At 47.7% G+C, this 17,326-nt stretch overlaps 1 protein-coding gene across 6 annotated transcripts; it reads right to left on the bottom strand.

The window, feature by feature from the left end:
- Positions 1 to 709: 709 nt before the first annotated feature.
- On the bottom strand, positions 710 to 10,506 carry LYSMD4 (LysM domain containing 4). 6 transcript variants are annotated; one of them, XR_006284436.1, is made up of 4 exons: positions 10,429 to 10,506; positions 7,522 to 7,809; positions 3,548 to 5,016; positions 710 to 2,367 (listed from the first exon to the last, which is right to left on the bottom strand). XR_006284436.1 is itself a non-coding variant. In XM_037911474.2 (3 exons), exons 2-3 carry the CDS (start codon positions 7,792 to 7,794, stop codon positions 4,363 to 4,365), a joined length of 927 nt encoding a protein of 308 aa, XP_037767402.1. In that variant the 5' UTR covers positions 7,795 to 7,809; positions 10,429 to 10,493; the 3' UTR covers positions 710 to 4,362. The 6 variants fall into 6 exon arrangements, 3 of the variants coding, with proteins under 3 accessions (XP_037767402.1, XP_043380167.1, XP_027680680.1); XR_006284437.1 differs by having other exon boundaries at positions 10,420 to 10,498; XR_006284435.1 differs by lacking the exon at positions 10,429 to 10,506 and adding an exon at positions 8,943 to 9,834.
- Positions 10,507 to 17,326: the final 6,820 nt, after the last annotated feature.

The following is a 17,326-nucleotide window of genomic DNA, read 5'->3' on the forward strand; positions in this document are numbered from 1 at the left end:
CAACTCTTCTCTTCTGCAGACTAAATAAGCCCAGTTCAGTCTCTCCTCATAAGTCATATGCCCCAGCCCCCTAATAATTTTCATTGCCCTCCACTGGACTCCCTCCAATTTGTTCACATCCTTTCTGTAGTGGGGGGACCAAAATGGGACGCAATACTCCAGGGGTAGCCTCACCAGTGCCAAATAGAGGGGAATAATCACTTCCCTCAATCTGCTAGCAGTGCTCCCACTAATACAGCCCAATATGCCATTGGCCTTCTTGGCAACAAGGGCACACTGCTGACTCATATCCAGCTTCTCGTCCACTGTAATCCTCAGATCCTTTTCTGCAGAACTGCTGCTTAGCCAGTCAGTCCCCAGCCTGTAGCGGTGCAGGATAAATTATATATTATGTTTTCCATTTCAGTAGTGAACAGGAATGTACATATTAAAAAACACTTAATATTTGTAGCCAGCATTCTGCAATTTGGAACTGGATATACTTGGATATTTTGTTCCCACAAATAATGGCCATAGTACTCTGCCTTCTTTGTGATGATGTTTCACTGTAAAGTAAATGTTTATAATTGAAACAAATTCTTACTCTGAGCAGTGTCTGGCCACAGTTCTGTCCTAAATCTTGCTTTTCTTTTTAAGGAAAACTGCAACGTTAAACAACATAGTGTGGTTCAGAATATGCCACGAAAGAAACAGACATCAATCCAGGATCGTTCCCACTGTGCTTTTCTTGAATTTTTCTTCATTTAAAAATTAACAGAAGGGACCAGTTTTCCTTCACAGAAGAAAAATATTTATTTTAAATGGATACAGCTGGCTTTAAGAAATCAGATGCTTTAGGTACCTTTTTAAAAGAAATTATGTTCCCTCAAGCCCCCTTAAAACCTGGCAAGAGCTTCCTACTTGCTGCAGGAAGAATATTTGTTTATCAGTCCCATGACTTTACGCTGTAACTCAGGAAGCTTCTGTTTAGTTTATTCATTATACCTCCCAGCTCCCTTTGCAGCAAGCAGCTAGTTTTTCAGATACATTTTTCGTTTGAGTCATTGTAAACACAAACGCTGTCCATGTATGTGCCTCAGGCCAGCAAGACTATTAATGACAGGACTTCTCTCTCTTGATTCTAGCTTCAACACCCATCTCAGAACCTTAGATAAGAATATTCACCAGCACTTAGATTAATTTGGGACAGAGACGGCTAGTACTAACCCCTGTGCTCATAAATATAAGATCTGAATTTCCTTCACGTTGCCTCAACTTTTGTGTATTTATGTGACAACAGTGCCCTCTAGCGACAAGATAAGAGCAGGCAATTCCTTAATTCGACAAATCATTTCAAAAGTTATTTTTCAGTCTTCTATCATTTCCTCCTTTTACCTGCTTAATTTTGTTCTAGTAAATAAATCTAAAAGTATTGACTCTTGTATCTGAGTGTTTGAAAGAGCGAAAAAAACCCTCTCTCTGTACTTTGCTTTAAACCTTTATGTATTTTCTAATGAGTGTTTTATTAATCTGTGATTTGTACCCAGTTACAACAGTACTAATTCTATAACTATCCTCCAGTTAGGTGGGGGGCGGGGAGTGAGACCCAGCTACCTTCTGCATTCAGCACCCTTTGCTTTTCATACCATAATTTCAGCTAGTATCCTTTAAGCCACTCAGGCTGGTCAACACATGCATTATATAGGTGCACCTCCTGCGATGTCAGTGTCTAAGCCTGGGAAAAGTCTAACTTCCTTCAAGTTTGCTCTATGCTGAAAGTTAGCTTATATTTAGGCAATATGTTATGGAGATTTTGCTTATGTTACACACACTGTTTCCTTAGGTATTTTCAATTCTACAACTTCAAAATGTCAATTTCTACTGTCGGGTTAGCCATGAGAAACTGTTCTGAATTTATTTTTAAAATGGCTACACCAATCAAGAGGTTTTTACTGCAGATTCAAACTGCCCAAAGCTTAGTATTCATCCACATTTATCGCATGTACTGTAAGGAACCTTTCCACGCATTCAGCATTCACTGTAAACAAGTCTTTGAAAACTATACCCAAAACCTCTGGGCCTCCGTTCAACAGACCAGAATACATCAGGAATTTCTTAGGCTCTGTGACAACCATGTGTACTCGCACAAGAGCCCTTATTTCAGGATGGAGATGGGAGATTAGAAACATGGCTGACTAGCTACACAGGCACTAAAAATGCCTAAAATTAGCCTACACCAGGTTTGTAGGCCACAGCCTACAAGTTATGCTCCTTCTCATGAACTCCTGAAATAGCTGGGGGCTTGTTTCCCCTGACTTTTTATTACTGTACAAAATGGAAAACTCTTCACTGACCCATCTAGCTTAAACTAATAACAGCAAGGACACCCTGTTTAACATTGTCTGCATTGTCTACAGGCAAGCTCTGCGATACAACCGCATTTGCTCCAACCCCTCAGACAAACACCTACAAGATCTCTATCAAGCATTCTTACAACTACAATACTCACCTGCGGAAGTGAAGAAACAGATTGATAGAGCCAGAAGAGTTCCCAGAAGTCACCTACTACAGGACAGGCCTAACAAAGAAAATAACAGAACGCCACTAGCCGTCACCTTCAGCCCCCAACTAAAACCCCTCCAATGCATTATTAAGGATCTACAACCTATCCTGAAGGATGACCCAACACTCTCACAAACCTTGGGAGACAGGCCAGTCCTTGCCTACAGCCAGCCCCCCAACCTGAAGCAAATACTCACCAGCAACCACATACCACACAACAGAACCACTAACCCAGGAACCTATCCTTGCAACAAAGCCCCTTGCCAACTGTGCCCACATATCTATTCAGGGGACACCATCACAGGGCCTAATAACATCAGCCACACTATCAGAGGCTCGTTCACCTGCACATCCACCAATGTGATATATGCCATCATGTGCCAGCAATGCCCCTCCGCCATGTACATTGGTCAAACTGGACAGTTTCTACGTAAAAGAATAAATGGACACAAATCAGATGTCAAGAATTATAACATTCATAAACCAGTCGGAGAACACTTCAATCTCTCTGGTCATGCAATTACAGACATGAAAGTTGCGATATTACAACAAAAAAACTTCAAATCCAGACTCCAGCGAGAGACTGCTGAATTGGAATTCATTTGCAAATTGGATACAATTAACTTAGGCTTGAACAGAGACTAAGTCATTATGCAAGGTAACCTATTTCCCCTTGTTTTTTCCTACTCCCCCCCCCCCCTCAGATGTTCTTGTTAAACCCTGGATTTGTGCTGGAAATGGCCCACCTTGATTATCATACACACTGTAAGGAGAGTGATCACTTTAGATAAGCTATTACCAGCAGGAGAGTGGGGTGGGGGGAGGTATTTTTTCATGCTTTGTGTGTATATAAAAAGATCTTCTACACTTCCCACACTATGCATCCGATGAAGTGAGCTGTAGCTCACGAAAGCTTATGCTCAAATAAATTGGTTAGTCCCTAAGGTGCCACAAGTCCTCCTTTTCTTTTTGCGAATACAGACTAACACGGCTGCTACTCTGAAACCTGTTTAACCTGAAACTTAGTGCTTGAGACAGCTCGCTGTATAGACAAAGGGACTGCCGACTACTCCATGAAGGGTACTACAGCTGCCAGCCCAGCAACACTATGCTCAAGATGCCGTTAGGCCGAGTCGGCCACTGCGGGTTGCTGGCAGATTGGACTGTGTGGCTGAACAGAACTTTTGCTATCACTATTGAGCAAAGACTGTTACTGAGGAATAACCGACCTAAGGCCCAGTTCCTGCAGAGAGCTCTGGCCTGACTAGGTACCTGCATGGAGCCCTAATGAAGTCACAGGGCCTCCATGCAAAGGCTGACCCTTGCCTCTACGGTGCTCACAGCAGGCTAAGACCCTCGGTCATTCTAGCTCAATACCGTCATCAATAAAAGTAAAGTGAAATGGAGGTATCAAGTGTCCTGGTTAGTTTTAACAGCGCCATGTACCATAGCTAGTCTATCAAGCTATAAAGTCAGATGTAGGGTTAAGTATGCAAGGCCCCCTCAGTTCTGCCAGAGAATGAAAAACGTTGTTTTAAGTTGTTGTGGGGGAAAAATTGCTCAGTCCATACAAAATGTGTCTTCTCCTCAGCTATAAGGCTGCATCATTCCAATCAATAACCCATACAATATTTAAGAGCACACACACTGATGTGTCTGCCTAGTTCAGATTTTTAGACAAGGCCACTCTTGAGAGGCACCTAAACGCAGAGCCAAATGTCTGTTGCACTTGGTAAGCTACAAAACATCTTTATTCATTCAGAGAAAACATGTTACCCTACGGTTCAGTCAAGATCATTAGCTCACTTAAAAAAAAAAAAATTAGCCCCCTGAATCCAGTACAGTCAGAGTTACTGCTTTATGGGCATCAGTGTTGGGAGGTGAGGCAGTACTGGGCTGTATCTTCCATGTGTGGGTTTCCACGACTGGTAGGTGCTGTGACATTGTTCCCCCCAATTCATGAGCTGAGCTATTCGAGGCAAAGGTAGTGTTTGAGGTATGGGCTGCCGCCCCAGTCTGTTGTGTTTTAAAATAGACAATATAAAATACCGGCAAGACTATTCCTATCAGGAGCATAATAAAAACTGCATTCCACCACTGGATTCCACAGTCTGCACCATTATTGGGCTCCTTTTGCCCCACTGAACTGGATGGTGGGCAGTTTGGTGCTTCTATGCAATAATCTGCATTTAAATGGACTTTTGATTGCACTACATCCTCAATGGTCTGGTCAATCCCCTTAAAGTAGTCAGTCAGGTATCTGCTTTCAGAATAGCAGCTGCCGCTGGCTCCATCATCAGGTTCTGGTAGTTCAATCAGTGTCATTCCAGCCTGGGAAGGTGCATTCTGAGGAGGTTTTAACTCTTTGCTGGTCTCTGTCAACACCCCGTGGGCCTTGACTGGAATCTTGATAGACTTCAGAGCATACAAGTCCTGCTCACAGATGAAGTTGTTGACACGTTTGATATCTGCAACCTATGGAATTCAGAAAGGAGAAACACATTAACCCAAGGCATCACAATCCTTTACCAATATTGACTCAAGAACAAACCAGGAAAATTCAACAGTGAAAACAAACACTGACTGAAACCTACTATGGGGAGTCTGGCTCACTCTGTTCTTGAAGCCCTCTGACTCTGGCAGTCAGAGATTTCCTAACAAGCTTAAGACCCCAATGAATCTTATAAGTTACAGTCCTTCACATATTGAAAGTTGTAATCTTCAGGACACGTTCAGTAGTGTCTCTAAAGACCATCAGTTGTATTTGTCTTCAGCTTTGTCATTTCCATCCCTAGGTTTTCTGCTGTTCCTGTCTTAACTCAGCTGGGGAAATCTTTGGAACACAGGCCCCGACGTTTACAAGTATTTAAGTATTGCTGTTCTCAGTGCTGCGATGTTTAACCGATTCAGGAGCCTACATCTCATCTTCAAAAATGATGTCTGCACTTTGACTGTCAAGGGGATTTTGGCTCCTAGGGCTAGATTCACAAAAAGACTTAGTAGGGCCTGATTCTGGGAGTTAGGCACCTGAGATTTACAAATCTCTTGTGTAAATGCCCCCCAAACCCTGCAGTTGCCTAAACAGTAAACATTGCCCATCAATACTACCAAAGTTATAAGGAGGATCCAAAATCGGCCCTGAACAGAATTCAGCCCTGGTTACAGCCTGGGAAACAAAACACTGGGGTTGAGTTACAGGGTGTCATTTTAGGAGGCAGTATTCACACTGTGGAACCTTGGACTCCTCGGGACATCGTGTCAACAAAGTAAGGCAACAAAGTAAAGCACAAGCGTAGCCTAATGTGATGTTCAGCTTTTCAATGCACAAGCCTGAGACTTGGGCCTTGGTTCTGGTCCTCAGGCAGCAAGAAAAGGTGACTCGCAAAAGGTGAATGCTCTGCCTGAGAAAGCATTAGTGTCAAGTTTCCAGGAACACCATCAAACCTGAGTTGGGGGAGGCTTACAAAGGTGCCTCAAGATAACAAGTGGGGGGAGCAGAGAAAGGGCAGGACAGGCCAGAAGGGCAATGTAACAAATTAACCAACTGCAATAAACCCAGCAGCAGAAACTGCACTAGGGACAGTATTTCCCAGGTTTTATTTTCTTAGCATTTAGGCACATTACTGCACTAACACCTGTATGTGCATTTGGCACTGAAAATCAATCTAAGAACTCAGTAAACTTCTCTTTAAAAACAACATTTTTCTTTTTGAATGAGCCAATATGCACCATCAGCTGCATCTTCATTGTCTGATCAAGGTAGAGACTAATTTTTAAACAACAATATGTAAATACAATACAGGGAGCCCTCCAGCAGCTTCACAACAGCTGCAGCAGGAGTCCCTTTGTCAATGCAGTGGATGCTCAATGGCCACTTGAAGACTTTTTCTTTGCCAGTTGGCTGACAGCCAGCACTGGAGACACAAGCCAGCAATCAGCACAGGTAAGGTGGCAGCTGGCCTCAGCAGGGAAGGAGGAAAAGGAGATGAGAATGCAGGATACACACTTCTCTATTCACTTTCTCCACACCATTCATGATTTTAGAGACTATCAGATCCCTCTGAGTAGTCTCTTTTCCAAGGTAAACAGCCCTAATCTTTTAGGCTTTCCCTGTATAGAAGCCGTTCCATACCCTTGAACATCTTTGTTGTCCTCTGAAACTTTTCCAGTTCCACTATATCCTTTTTGAGTGGGGCTTTTGAGGACCAGTATTCAAGGTGTGGCTGCAGCATGGATTTATACAATGTCATTATGATATTTTCTGTCTTATTTTCATCCCTTTCCTAAGACTTCCTAACATTCTGTTAGCCTTTTTGACCACTGCTGCACATTAAGCAGAAGTTTTTAAAGAACTAACCACAGTGACTCAAAGATCTCTTTCTTGGTGGTAACTGCTAATTTGGAACCTTTCAGTATATATGTATAGTTCCAATATTTTTTTCTAATGTGCATTACTTTGCACTTATCAACACTGAATTTCATCTGCCATTTTGTTGCCCAGTCACCCAGCTTTATGAGATCCCTCTGTAATCACAGTATATTGTTCTGTTTGCTTAACAGAATGTAAGCTCCTTACGATCAGCGCTCGTTTCCCTTTTTCAGTTCAGATGTTGTCCTCCCTCAACAAATTAATAATAATTGTGAGTTACCTGAGAGCTGTAACACACTTAGTCATCCAAATTATACAGGAATCCAGGTCATGCTGGGTGTGGGGATGAATGCATTTTCCTTGTGTTATTAATTACAAGACTCACTGCACCCTGCATCACCTTGGTTTATACCCGGGTATCAATAAATACAGGACACACACAGAAGCAGTCGCCTTTCTGTGTCAGACAAGTGGAGCTTCTTTCTGTATGCACAGAAACTAAGCTACACATAACTTATCCCTAAACACAAGTGCTTACAAAATGAACACACATGAAAATAAGACGAAGGGAAGAAATTAAAGCAGCTGCATCATCTAGCTGTGGTTCTTACTTTACAACCATACTGCAGGGCTAGCTTGTTAAGGTTATCGCCCTCGGTGAGCTCTCGTTCCAGTAGCACCACATCCCCAGCTCTCTCCTGGGAAGAACTGCTTCTCTGCTGCTCCTTGCCCCTTGGACGTAATTCCATGAAGTCAGATTCCTCCTCTGATGACTCATCCGGATCTGATCGGCCATTTCTAAACAAATAAACGTGGCTGCTTGGATAATTGTGGACAGTGACGGGAGCCTGGAAAGATCTGGTTAGTCGCTCATAGAGCCTCATGTTTTATACTAGAGCCTGTAAGAGAAAACAGACATTTTAGCTGTACTGATCATAAAACAACAGGTTTATTCACCACAATGCAGAACAATGACAACAGACCAAAAGCACAACACCCTGGCAATATACACACACGATTAAGCCAGTACATGTCTGATGCACTGGTCTAATCACCAGAATGCTCTGCAATGTGCCTCACTTTTCAACAATTGCACTGACAGTGGCATTTGTATCCACTTCAGCAAGGGAGGCAGTCACTGGCGCACCCTGGGAAGCCTAAAATGTTTCTTCATTGGCAGAAAAACTTTGCATGATGCTACCGTGCTCATTTTAATAGGGGTTCATTCCAGAAATTCTAGTTTAGCACTATTGCAAATAAGTCAGAGATGAAAGAAAGATCATGCTGACCTTGTGGATCCATCCCAGGAGCTGGGTGTCTTTGGTTATGATAAAACTTTGGTATTCCAGAACCTAAGGCTGGTTTGCTACTGCCCTGATGTTAGAATACAGCCCAATGCACCTTTTTGCATGGTCATTTTGTAAGTTCTTGGTTGTCTGCTCTTAGTCACAGAGTTCTGAGTGTTGGTTTTCTGCCCCCCCAACCCTGTTTTTGTTTATGGGAATGTAAGAATCTTTCTTTTAAACAGCTTGATGTGATAAATATAATTGATATTCAACATCAGCCTTAGACAATCAAGATGATTTCATCTTACAAATTAAATACGAAAAGAGCTTGCCCAAGAGCTTTGTTCTTATTACAACTGGGACCAAAGGGCCTAGATTGAAAGTCCTGTGAAACCAATGATAGTATCGCTGGGGATTAGAATACAGTGCGTTGCCATCAGAAGTATGGGTTGGAAAAAAACCCAACAAATTATTAAAGCTTTGATCCCGTTACAAACTCATGCTGAATCCCATTGACGGTAATGGGTCTGTGCAGCGATGGGTTTTCCCATGCAGAGATCACTTCAGGCTAAGGTTCTGCACTGTCATCATATAATGTGGCTCTCAGGGGGCCTGGTCTGGATCAGAGCCACACAGTGCTAGGTGCTCTAAAAGCACACACACAAACCGGCTACAAAAGTTTACAATCTAGTAGGATCAAATCGCCCCAAAGCGCAATACATAAAGAGCTTCTTTAAGATACTGACCTTTAGCCAAGAAACAATAAACCAAGCAACCAGGAGCAGTGCAAGAGTGCTATGCTGTATGTAGGATTTAAGTTTACTTTTTTGTTAGTTGTTCTTTCAGCCACAATGAGTTTTGTTTATCATTTCTCCCCACAGCATAAGAATTTGTCCCTGCCCTCTCAAAAAATGGTATGTTTATGTTTAGCGTGATCCACAACTGTCTGAGATTGCTGTTATGTCTCAGCCTCTGCCTGCACGAAGCATTGGAACTTGAGCCCTTGTGGTAATAACAGGGGCCCCAATCCTGCAGAGTTTGTTTATTTCCAGGGCATTAAAGCCGTGATTTCCCTGCCTGGCATTTAATACAGACAAAGCAGGCTGTGACTCCCACATTGGTTCCAGCAGGGCTGTGTGGGAGCAACTGAGAGCACAGGGTGTGACTGCAGTGGACTTTAGCCCAGTCTCTTGAGCTGACTGCTGCTAGCCACTTAAGAGGGAAGTCATCTTCCAGGAACCAGCAGAAGAAGCTACCAAACTGAAGGCTGCAGCTGGGGATGGCTCTGGGGAGGGTGCAAAGGGACTGGATAACGGGGTGACTCCATCCTCGCACAGCAGAGGCCGAGCATGGGCCCACTGTCGAGGCAGTGATTTCGAGGCGTGCCTTGTCAGCAAGCGGGCACCCAGTGCCCGAGGCAGGAGACGCACCACCCCGGGGTGGGGAAGGGAATGAACAGTGAGCGCTGGGCGGGCAGAGCAATGGGGAACAGGGAGTGGGTCCTCCACCTCCCCCCCTTTAGAAATAAGTCACTGCCTTAAAGGGCCACTGCTTTCCCTCTGCCCCGCAACTTCCCCAGTCCCCGTCTCCAGCTCCCCAAGAGAGACCAGCCAAGGTCCCTTCCTCCCTCTCCTGAACCCCAGGGAGAAACCTTGCAGCCCAGCCAACTCCCCCCCACCTCCTGCAGAACGGAGCCCAGCCCCAGGGAAAAGAGACCGACCCCCCCACCCCGCTCCAGCCCAGCACAGGGAGGGGCGAGCTCCCACTGGGGACCCTAAGCAGGAATATTTGTGCCCCCCTCCCCACATAGTAAAAAAAGCAAGTGCCCCCCCCCCCAGCTGCTGGAGCCTTAAGCCATTGATAAGTCTGCTTATGCCTAGCGCCGGCGCTGCCTCCAGCCCGGGGGGGGGGGGGGGGGGGGGGGGTAGGAGTCCCCGCGAGCCCGGCTCCAGGGAGGGGGAACCCCGCGAGCCCAGCCCGGGGGAGGGAACCCCGCGAGCCCGGCTCCGGGGGGGGGGAACCCCGCGAGCCCGGCTCCAGGGGGGGGGAACCCCGCGAGCCCAGCCGCCCCCCCCCGGGGGTGGAGTCCCCTCGAGCCCAGCTCCAGGGAACCCCGCGAGCCCAGCCCGGGGGAGGGGGGGGAGTCCCCGCGAGCCCGGCTCCAGGGAGGGGGAATCCCGCGAGCCCGGCCCCGAGCGGGGACCGGGCTCCCCCAGCACAGACCCCACTAACCCTCGGCTCCTCCGCTCTCCGGCCCTCAGCCGCTACATCCACCCTCACTGTCTGCCCCGCCACCCGCACTGATTGGCTGGTTCCGCCCAAGGCCGGGGACAAGGGCACACCGCGACCAATCGGCAGCGCGGATGGGCGGGGCCGCTGGGGAGGGAGGGTTAGGTTGAGCGGTCAGCGCGGGCCCGTGCCCGGGGCGGGCGGGGCAGAGTTAAAGGGCCAGCGTCCCTTTGCCCCCCCCCACCCCCCGAGAGGCCCAGGGAGGGACAACGGGCTTCCCAGGGTCCCTGTGGCCAGGGCTTGGTCTGGCACTGCCCCACTCAGCCCAGGGCACTGGTGGGGCAGGGGCTAGTAGCCTGGGGCCAGCCCCCATCCTGGGGGCTTGGGGGTGGGGGATTTAGACCGCACCACCACCACGGGCGACTGGAGAAACCAGCCCTCGAAGCGAAACACACTGAGCTGCCCTGCCAGGGGTAATTGCCCCGGGGGCGAGCGGCAGAAGCGAGTTACCCACGGTCACACAGCCTCCGTAAGGGCCCCCACGGGCCCTGCCGTCCGGGCCCCCGTGCTCACCCAGGCGCCATCCCAGAGCGGTGACTCGAGCCCAGGCGTGCTGAGGCCGAGGGTCCTGCTGCGTCCCTAGAGCGCTCGTCTTCCCAGGGCTGGACTGGAGCCCAGGCGCGCTCGTTAGGGTGGCCAGGGGCCCAGTTTTGAACCGGAAAGTCCAGTTGAAAAGGGGCCCCCGACAGCGTCTGGTCAGATCTACTGACCGGACACCCAGTGTCCGGCTACTGCGGGGGAGGCCCCAGGTCATCATCCTCGCCAGCCCCTACCCTGCCTGGGTTAGGTGGCTGCAGCTCCCAGGTGCGGGGGGATGGGAGGGGAAAAGCAGCAAGTGACAGGGTTTTGGGGGGAATGCGCAGGGAAGAGGTGGGGCAGGAGAGGCTTCGGCCCTCCTGCTGTAGTGTCCTGTTTTTAAATATTACCAAGTTGGCAACCCTAGCTCTCATGCCTAACCCTCTTCCCTCCCCTCAACGCTAATTGCCAGAGCACAATGTTCTTCTGAGGCAAAACCATGGTTTGACGTCAGCTGGAGGCTTTGACAAAGGCTCAGGGATGGGCTCGGAGGTCCCCCTCCTCCGCCAGGATTTGGCATCTCCAGCACTGTACCTGGGGCTACATTCAAGGACCTTTGGAAGCTCTAGGCCGAGCATAGTGCAGATGCACATTACGGAACAGTGAAGACACTAGTGCATTATAGATTACACTGGTCTGCAGCTGGTTTCTGGATGCAATTCAAGGTGTTGAACCCCATATTCCAAGTGTCCCTAAACCTTCAACTGCCACAAACTGGCACTAGACTGCTCAGGTTGACAGCTCCTAAGTCTCTGTTTTGGGCACTTGGTGTCATTGATTCTGGAATTTGCTTCCCTCTTAAAATAACTTGTGATTTTGCTCTTTGTGGATGTGCAATCTAACAGCTCTTTTCAGTCATTTAGGTGACATTAAGAGACAACGGAAAAAGAAAGAACAAAAATAGAGGGCCAAGGAGGGAGCGGGGCCAGTGTTTATGTTATCTGTAAGGGTCTGCACTGAAATGAACACAAAATGGCTGAGAGGCTCAGCTGATAGCGGAGTCCTATAAAGAGACATTTAAAGGGGAAGAACAGATATAGTAATAAAAGTTACATAGCTACGTACATGGTGAAGAGCAGTGATGAACGAGTGCAGTCTAACACTAATCCCTTTACAACGGCATACTCGCCCTCCATTTGCCATCCGGCTCAGACGCTGATTTGCCCTCCTGACTTGCAGCACGGCCTTTTTGTAACAAGTGGTGTGCAATGCCCAACCCCCCTGGCCTTTCCTCTGCGTTATTTCAGTATTAGCATTGGACGCTGGAGTCAGGGCTGTTGAATGTGCTTCCTTCCTGTGCCTCCTCGAGCTGCTCCTAAACTAGAATTAATAGGTACGGCCACAGGAGGTGTGGGCTGAGCAGCTGCAGCTCGCCAAGGCCAAGTTCTTGTTCCCGCGGTGCCAACTCCCCTTCTCTCTCCCACTCGCAGCTCTTAACTGGCTCCAGCTGCAGCCAGGCTAGTGCCTGCGGTTGGGGGAGCTGATGAGGTGTGTTCTGCACTGGTATGTTTCCTTTGGCGCACCCTGAACCCATGGCTTATGTTTCAAAAACAAGCTCAGTACAAATCCTTAACACGCTCCACATGCAAGGCACCCCCTTTTGGGGTGGGGATAGATTAGAAGTAGGCTCTCGGAGTCAGTTGCAATGTACAGGCATGTCCCGCATTTACACACGCAGCTCAGTGCCAAGACGCCCTTGTGTGAGGCCTGTGGGTTTCTTCAAAAGCATGAGGAATCTGTGTGTACCCTCTTTGCCCCGAAATGAGTCTAGGTTGCATCACAGGCCTCCTAGAAACAGTTAATTCCTTTCAGCTGTGCACTTGCTCAGCCAATGATGCACATAACAGCTCTGCTAGGGGCCTGGATTCCACAAGCACAGAGGCTGCATTCTTTTCCGAGAGGGAAGCTCTTGCTTAGAACTAACTCAGCTCAGTGACGGCTGCTGTAGAAAAACCTAAGGGAGATAGACAGAAGTAACCTCAAAAAGCTGGTTTTAACAGCACATGCCTTGCTAGTTCTACCCCCTGCTCTTTTTGAAAGCCAAATGCTTGGGAATCACGTCATGGCTAATGATGCAACCTCTGATGCTCCAGCAGGGTAAGACAGGAAAGGATGGTTCTTCCCTAGCTAATGAGCTAGTGATGAAATGTAAAAGGGCTGAGCAATGAGCACCCAGGCCCAGATCCTCAAACTATTTAGGGAACCTAATTCCTAGTGACTGCAATGGGAGTTAAATAGCTTTGAGGATCTGAGCTACAAACACCTCCACTTGGGTAAAAAGCATCATAACAGATATCAGCTAGGATGAATTAGGTCCCACTCCAACATGATTGGTTGAAGAGGAGAAGGGATGGAGATCCCTGCAGCATCAATGTAGAGACAAAAGAGTGTGAGGTTCTCATCACATATTGGGGTGGAAGAAGCCATCCCCAGGCTCCAGACAATTGTTGGTGTGTGTTTTATTGTAATTTATTAACAATCATTGCTGCCCCATCACTCACCCTCTCACTAGAGCCATGGATGGAGGCTGTCATAGGTTTAATATCTTCTGTACGCTGCATGGAGCCAGAAGGAGAGCTGCAAACAGAGGTAGCAAGCTGGAGTTTTGGAGGGAATGTAGAGGCTTTCCTTCCAGGTTCAGTGCTATGTGTGATATCAAGATGACCAGTGATGGAACAGTGATGGTGACCTGAAATGGATTTTATGCCATGTTCTCTTTCCTGCCTGAAGAGAGAAAGGATTTTATGTGCATGAACTACAAGTTGGTGGCTCTGCTCGAGGAGAAGATTCTTGGATTGGAGGGGCAAGTTGAGACACTACTAAGAATCAGAGAAGTTGAGGAATTCCTAGAGAGCCAAGTTTGGGAAACACCAATATCTCAATTTCAGGGAAGAATGGAGCTGGCCACCAAGGAACTGAAGAGAGAGGAGAGAGTCAGATGAGGATAGGCAGGCTGCGGCCACAGAGAGAAGAGCACTGGGAGGAATCCACACAGCTAGAAGTTTCAAATCAATACCAGGTTCTCAATGTGGAAACATTGGAAGATACCTCAAGATCCAGCAGGCCCAAGAGAATAGAGATATATACAGGGCACACATGTGGATAGCAGCTCAGTGCAACCTATGAAAATCAGGCTTACCCACAAAGAGTTCTCCAACCATCCGAGGAAGACATCTGATCCTTATTGAAGATTCAATACTCAGAAGAACTGAAAGAACATTCTGCAAGAGACCTTGATATTTGGGAATGGGTGCAACCACTGCTGGAATAGAGTGTCCAGTTCTGGTGCCCACAATTCAAGAAAGCATTGATAAACTGAAGAGGGGTTAGAGAAGAGCCATGAGAATGAGTGAAGGTTTAGAAAACATGCATGTTAATAAGAGACTCATGGAACTCAATCTATTTAGTTTAACAAATAGAAGGTTACGGTGTGACCTGATTATAATCAATAAGTATCTAGATGGGGAACAAATATTTAATAATGAGCTTTTCAATCTAGAAAAGAAAGATACGGCTGGAAGTTGAAGCTAGACAAGTTCAGACTGGAAATAAGGTGTAAATTTTTAATGCTGAGAGTAATTAACCATTGGAACAACTTACCAAGGATCATGGTGGATTCTCCATTGCTGACCATTTTTAAATCAAGTTTGGATGTTTTTCTAAAAGATCTGTTCTAGGAATTATTTCAGGGAAGTTCTCTGGCCTGTGCTATACAGGAGGTTAGGCTAGACGATCACAATGGTCTCTTCTGGCCTTGGAATCCATGAAGGATGTTGGGAGGGAGGTGGGAGACAGGCCAAGTAGTGCTACTGGTGTGCAAGTCCCAGGGAAATCATTATTATGCTCCAGGTCCCCCCAGGCAGCTTGCCAGCTCAGAGCAGGTACAATGATTTCCTTTTTCTGCCTTGTGTTCTGGACCCACTTGGCTCATGAGCCTGTAATTATGGGGCTCAGCCAGCTTATGTGACCTGTTGGTGCTTTTCTGGACCAGAATGCTGTGGCTCTGGTATGCTGGAGAGGACCTCATAGGAATAGTGGTTATACAAGACACAGCAAAATGCCTTCCCCAAGCTATTTGTAATCTCTCTCTATTTAAATTCAAAAGTTAAGAGTAATAATCACGCTGCATCAAACAAACGAGGGTTACTCAGGGTAACATGCTCAGATCTGGAAAAAGAACTTCAAAGGGGACTTGCAGAGGAAAGGGAAAAGTACTGGATTTTTGTGACATAGAGCAAAAGCCCAGAAGGTTTGGGTTGTTTTTCTTTAAGGTTATTTTTCTGAAATTTTTTTAATAAACTTCGAAATAGTAGAAAGGTTTAGTCCCTGCTTTTGCAGAAGGTCTTCATGGATGACTCAGAAATGTGGATAAGGGAGTGTTTCCAGTTTCCAGTGAAAGGATCAGGGTGCTGAATCCCTAAGTAAAGCAGCTTTTCTCCCAAGTGTTGGAGCTGAACCGCTGTGAACAAAATCAAACCAAAAAGCTTTAAACAGCCAGAATTAAAATCACTTCCCCTCGCAGGGTCCATCTACACAAGACGGTTGAACTGGAGTTGACTTGTTACCAATAACTCAAGCTAGCTTATGCATTTGGGCATACTGCTCGGGACACGCCACAGACAGTTGTTCTACAGCATCCATTTTACTGGGTGAACCCCACATTTGTGACCTGGAACAAATATTTGTGGAGTGGCCAGACTGGCATGTTCAAACATGTGAGCTAACTCAAGGCAACTGGCAATCAAGTAATTGAGTCAATCCAGGGCCAGTGCAAGGATATTTTGTGCCCTAGGTGAAACTTCCACCTTGCAGCCCCCCCATCGCCACCCCCCACGACAATCTCCGAAAACTAGTAAACTTATTATTATAAACAGCCTGTCACAACAGGTGATGGCTGTTGTAATGTTTCTTTTCTACCTTTAAGGCGTTTCAGTTGTTTGTCATTGCCTCTGATGGTGTCCCATTCAGAGCCTTACTATTGTGCAAAGCTAAATAATTGAGCCTTACATTGCCTCACCAGCCAGGTTAGGCAGGGTGACCAATCCCCCTTGCCCCAAAAGGCCATTATCCCCTGGTGACTAATTTCTACTCCAAGTCTGTAAAGCAGACTTTTAAGGTAAATACAATATTCCTTCAATATTACCCATGCACACATCTCACAAAGACTCTCACTCTTGACAAGTTACCAGCCTTGTTTAGATCCCTTCCACGTTCCTCTTTGTGGGTAAGTGCCCTTAAGACACATGTGGGGTACAGTGAGTTTCTCAGGCCTGCGGTGACAGCTGTTTGTGAAGATCAGGGGGCCCTTTGCCAAGGGGTGCTAGTGTCACAGTGAGCTTGGGGTGGCTGACAGTATGGGGCAGGGCACGGAGGCTGGTGGGGCAAGTAACACTCACTGGGCTGGGGGGCAGGTGGTGCCGGTATGGGGCAGGGGCAGGTACCTGTCAGTCTCCAGCGCTCGGGCCTAGCCAGGGCCAGCAGCCTCTTCACCTAGGAGTCTCCCCCGCTTGCCCGGTGGGCCACTCATCCTCTCAGGCTCCCCGGCCGCTGCTGCCGCGGCCGCCCAGGAGGATGCTGGCGGGGGGCGCTGCCGCAGAGGACACGCAAGGGGCTGGGCTCAGCTGGGGTCCCACACCTGGCGGCCGAGAGCAGCAGGAACCGGGCGCCGCTCGGGGGGAGCCAGGCGGCCCGAGCCCAGGGCACCTACGCTCCCCGCCTGCCCTTACTGCTGCAGAGGCTGCTGCCGCCCTGGGCTCAGGCCACCCGGCTCCCCCCGAGCGGCGCCCAGTTCCTGCTGCTCTCAGCCGCCAGGTGCGGGGCCCCAGCTGAGCCCGGCCTCTTGCCTCTCCTCCGCAGCTGTGGCCCCCGGGAAAGCGGGGGAGACTCCTAGGTGAAGAGTCTGCTGGCCCTGGCGCAGCCCGAGCACTGGAGACTGACGGGTACCTGCCCCTAAGCAATAATGTAAAAAAAATTGGGGGGCACTGCTTTTTGGTGCCCCTAAATCCTGGCGCCCTAGGCAGCTGCCTAGTTCGCCTAGTGGTTACACCGGCCCTGAGTCTATAGACAAAACCTTAGTTCAACATGTTCTTTGGTGTCTCTGATATCAACCTACTAGTTTTCCAGTTGTCCCAAAAGCCTTCCAGGAGAGACAGGCCCTGCATTTCTAATAAATATACTAGAATTCTTCCGGCCTTCTTTATCCATTAGAAGGAAGTGAAGAAAGGCCCTACTCAATTTTTCTTTTCCTTTACATGTCACCCTTCAA

The sequence above is a fragment of the Chelonia mydas genome, chromosome 10 (genome assembly GCF_015237465.2).
Source record: "Chelonia mydas isolate rCheMyd1 chromosome 10, rCheMyd1.pri.v2, whole genome shotgun sequence".
NCBI classification, from domain to species: domain Eukaryota; kingdom Metazoa; phylum Chordata; order Testudines; family Cheloniidae; genus Chelonia; species Chelonia mydas.

Excerpts from the sequence above, each read along its gene's own strand:
- LYSMD4 (XM_037911474.2), bottom strand. The coding sequence starts at position 7,794 with ATGAGGCTCTATGAGCGACTAACCAGATCTTTCCAGGCTCCCGTCACT. Across the intron at positions 5,017-7,521 it reads CCCTGCAGTATGGTTGTAAA|GTTGCAGATATCAAACGTGT; the intron begins GTAAGAACCACA and ends TGAATTCCATAG.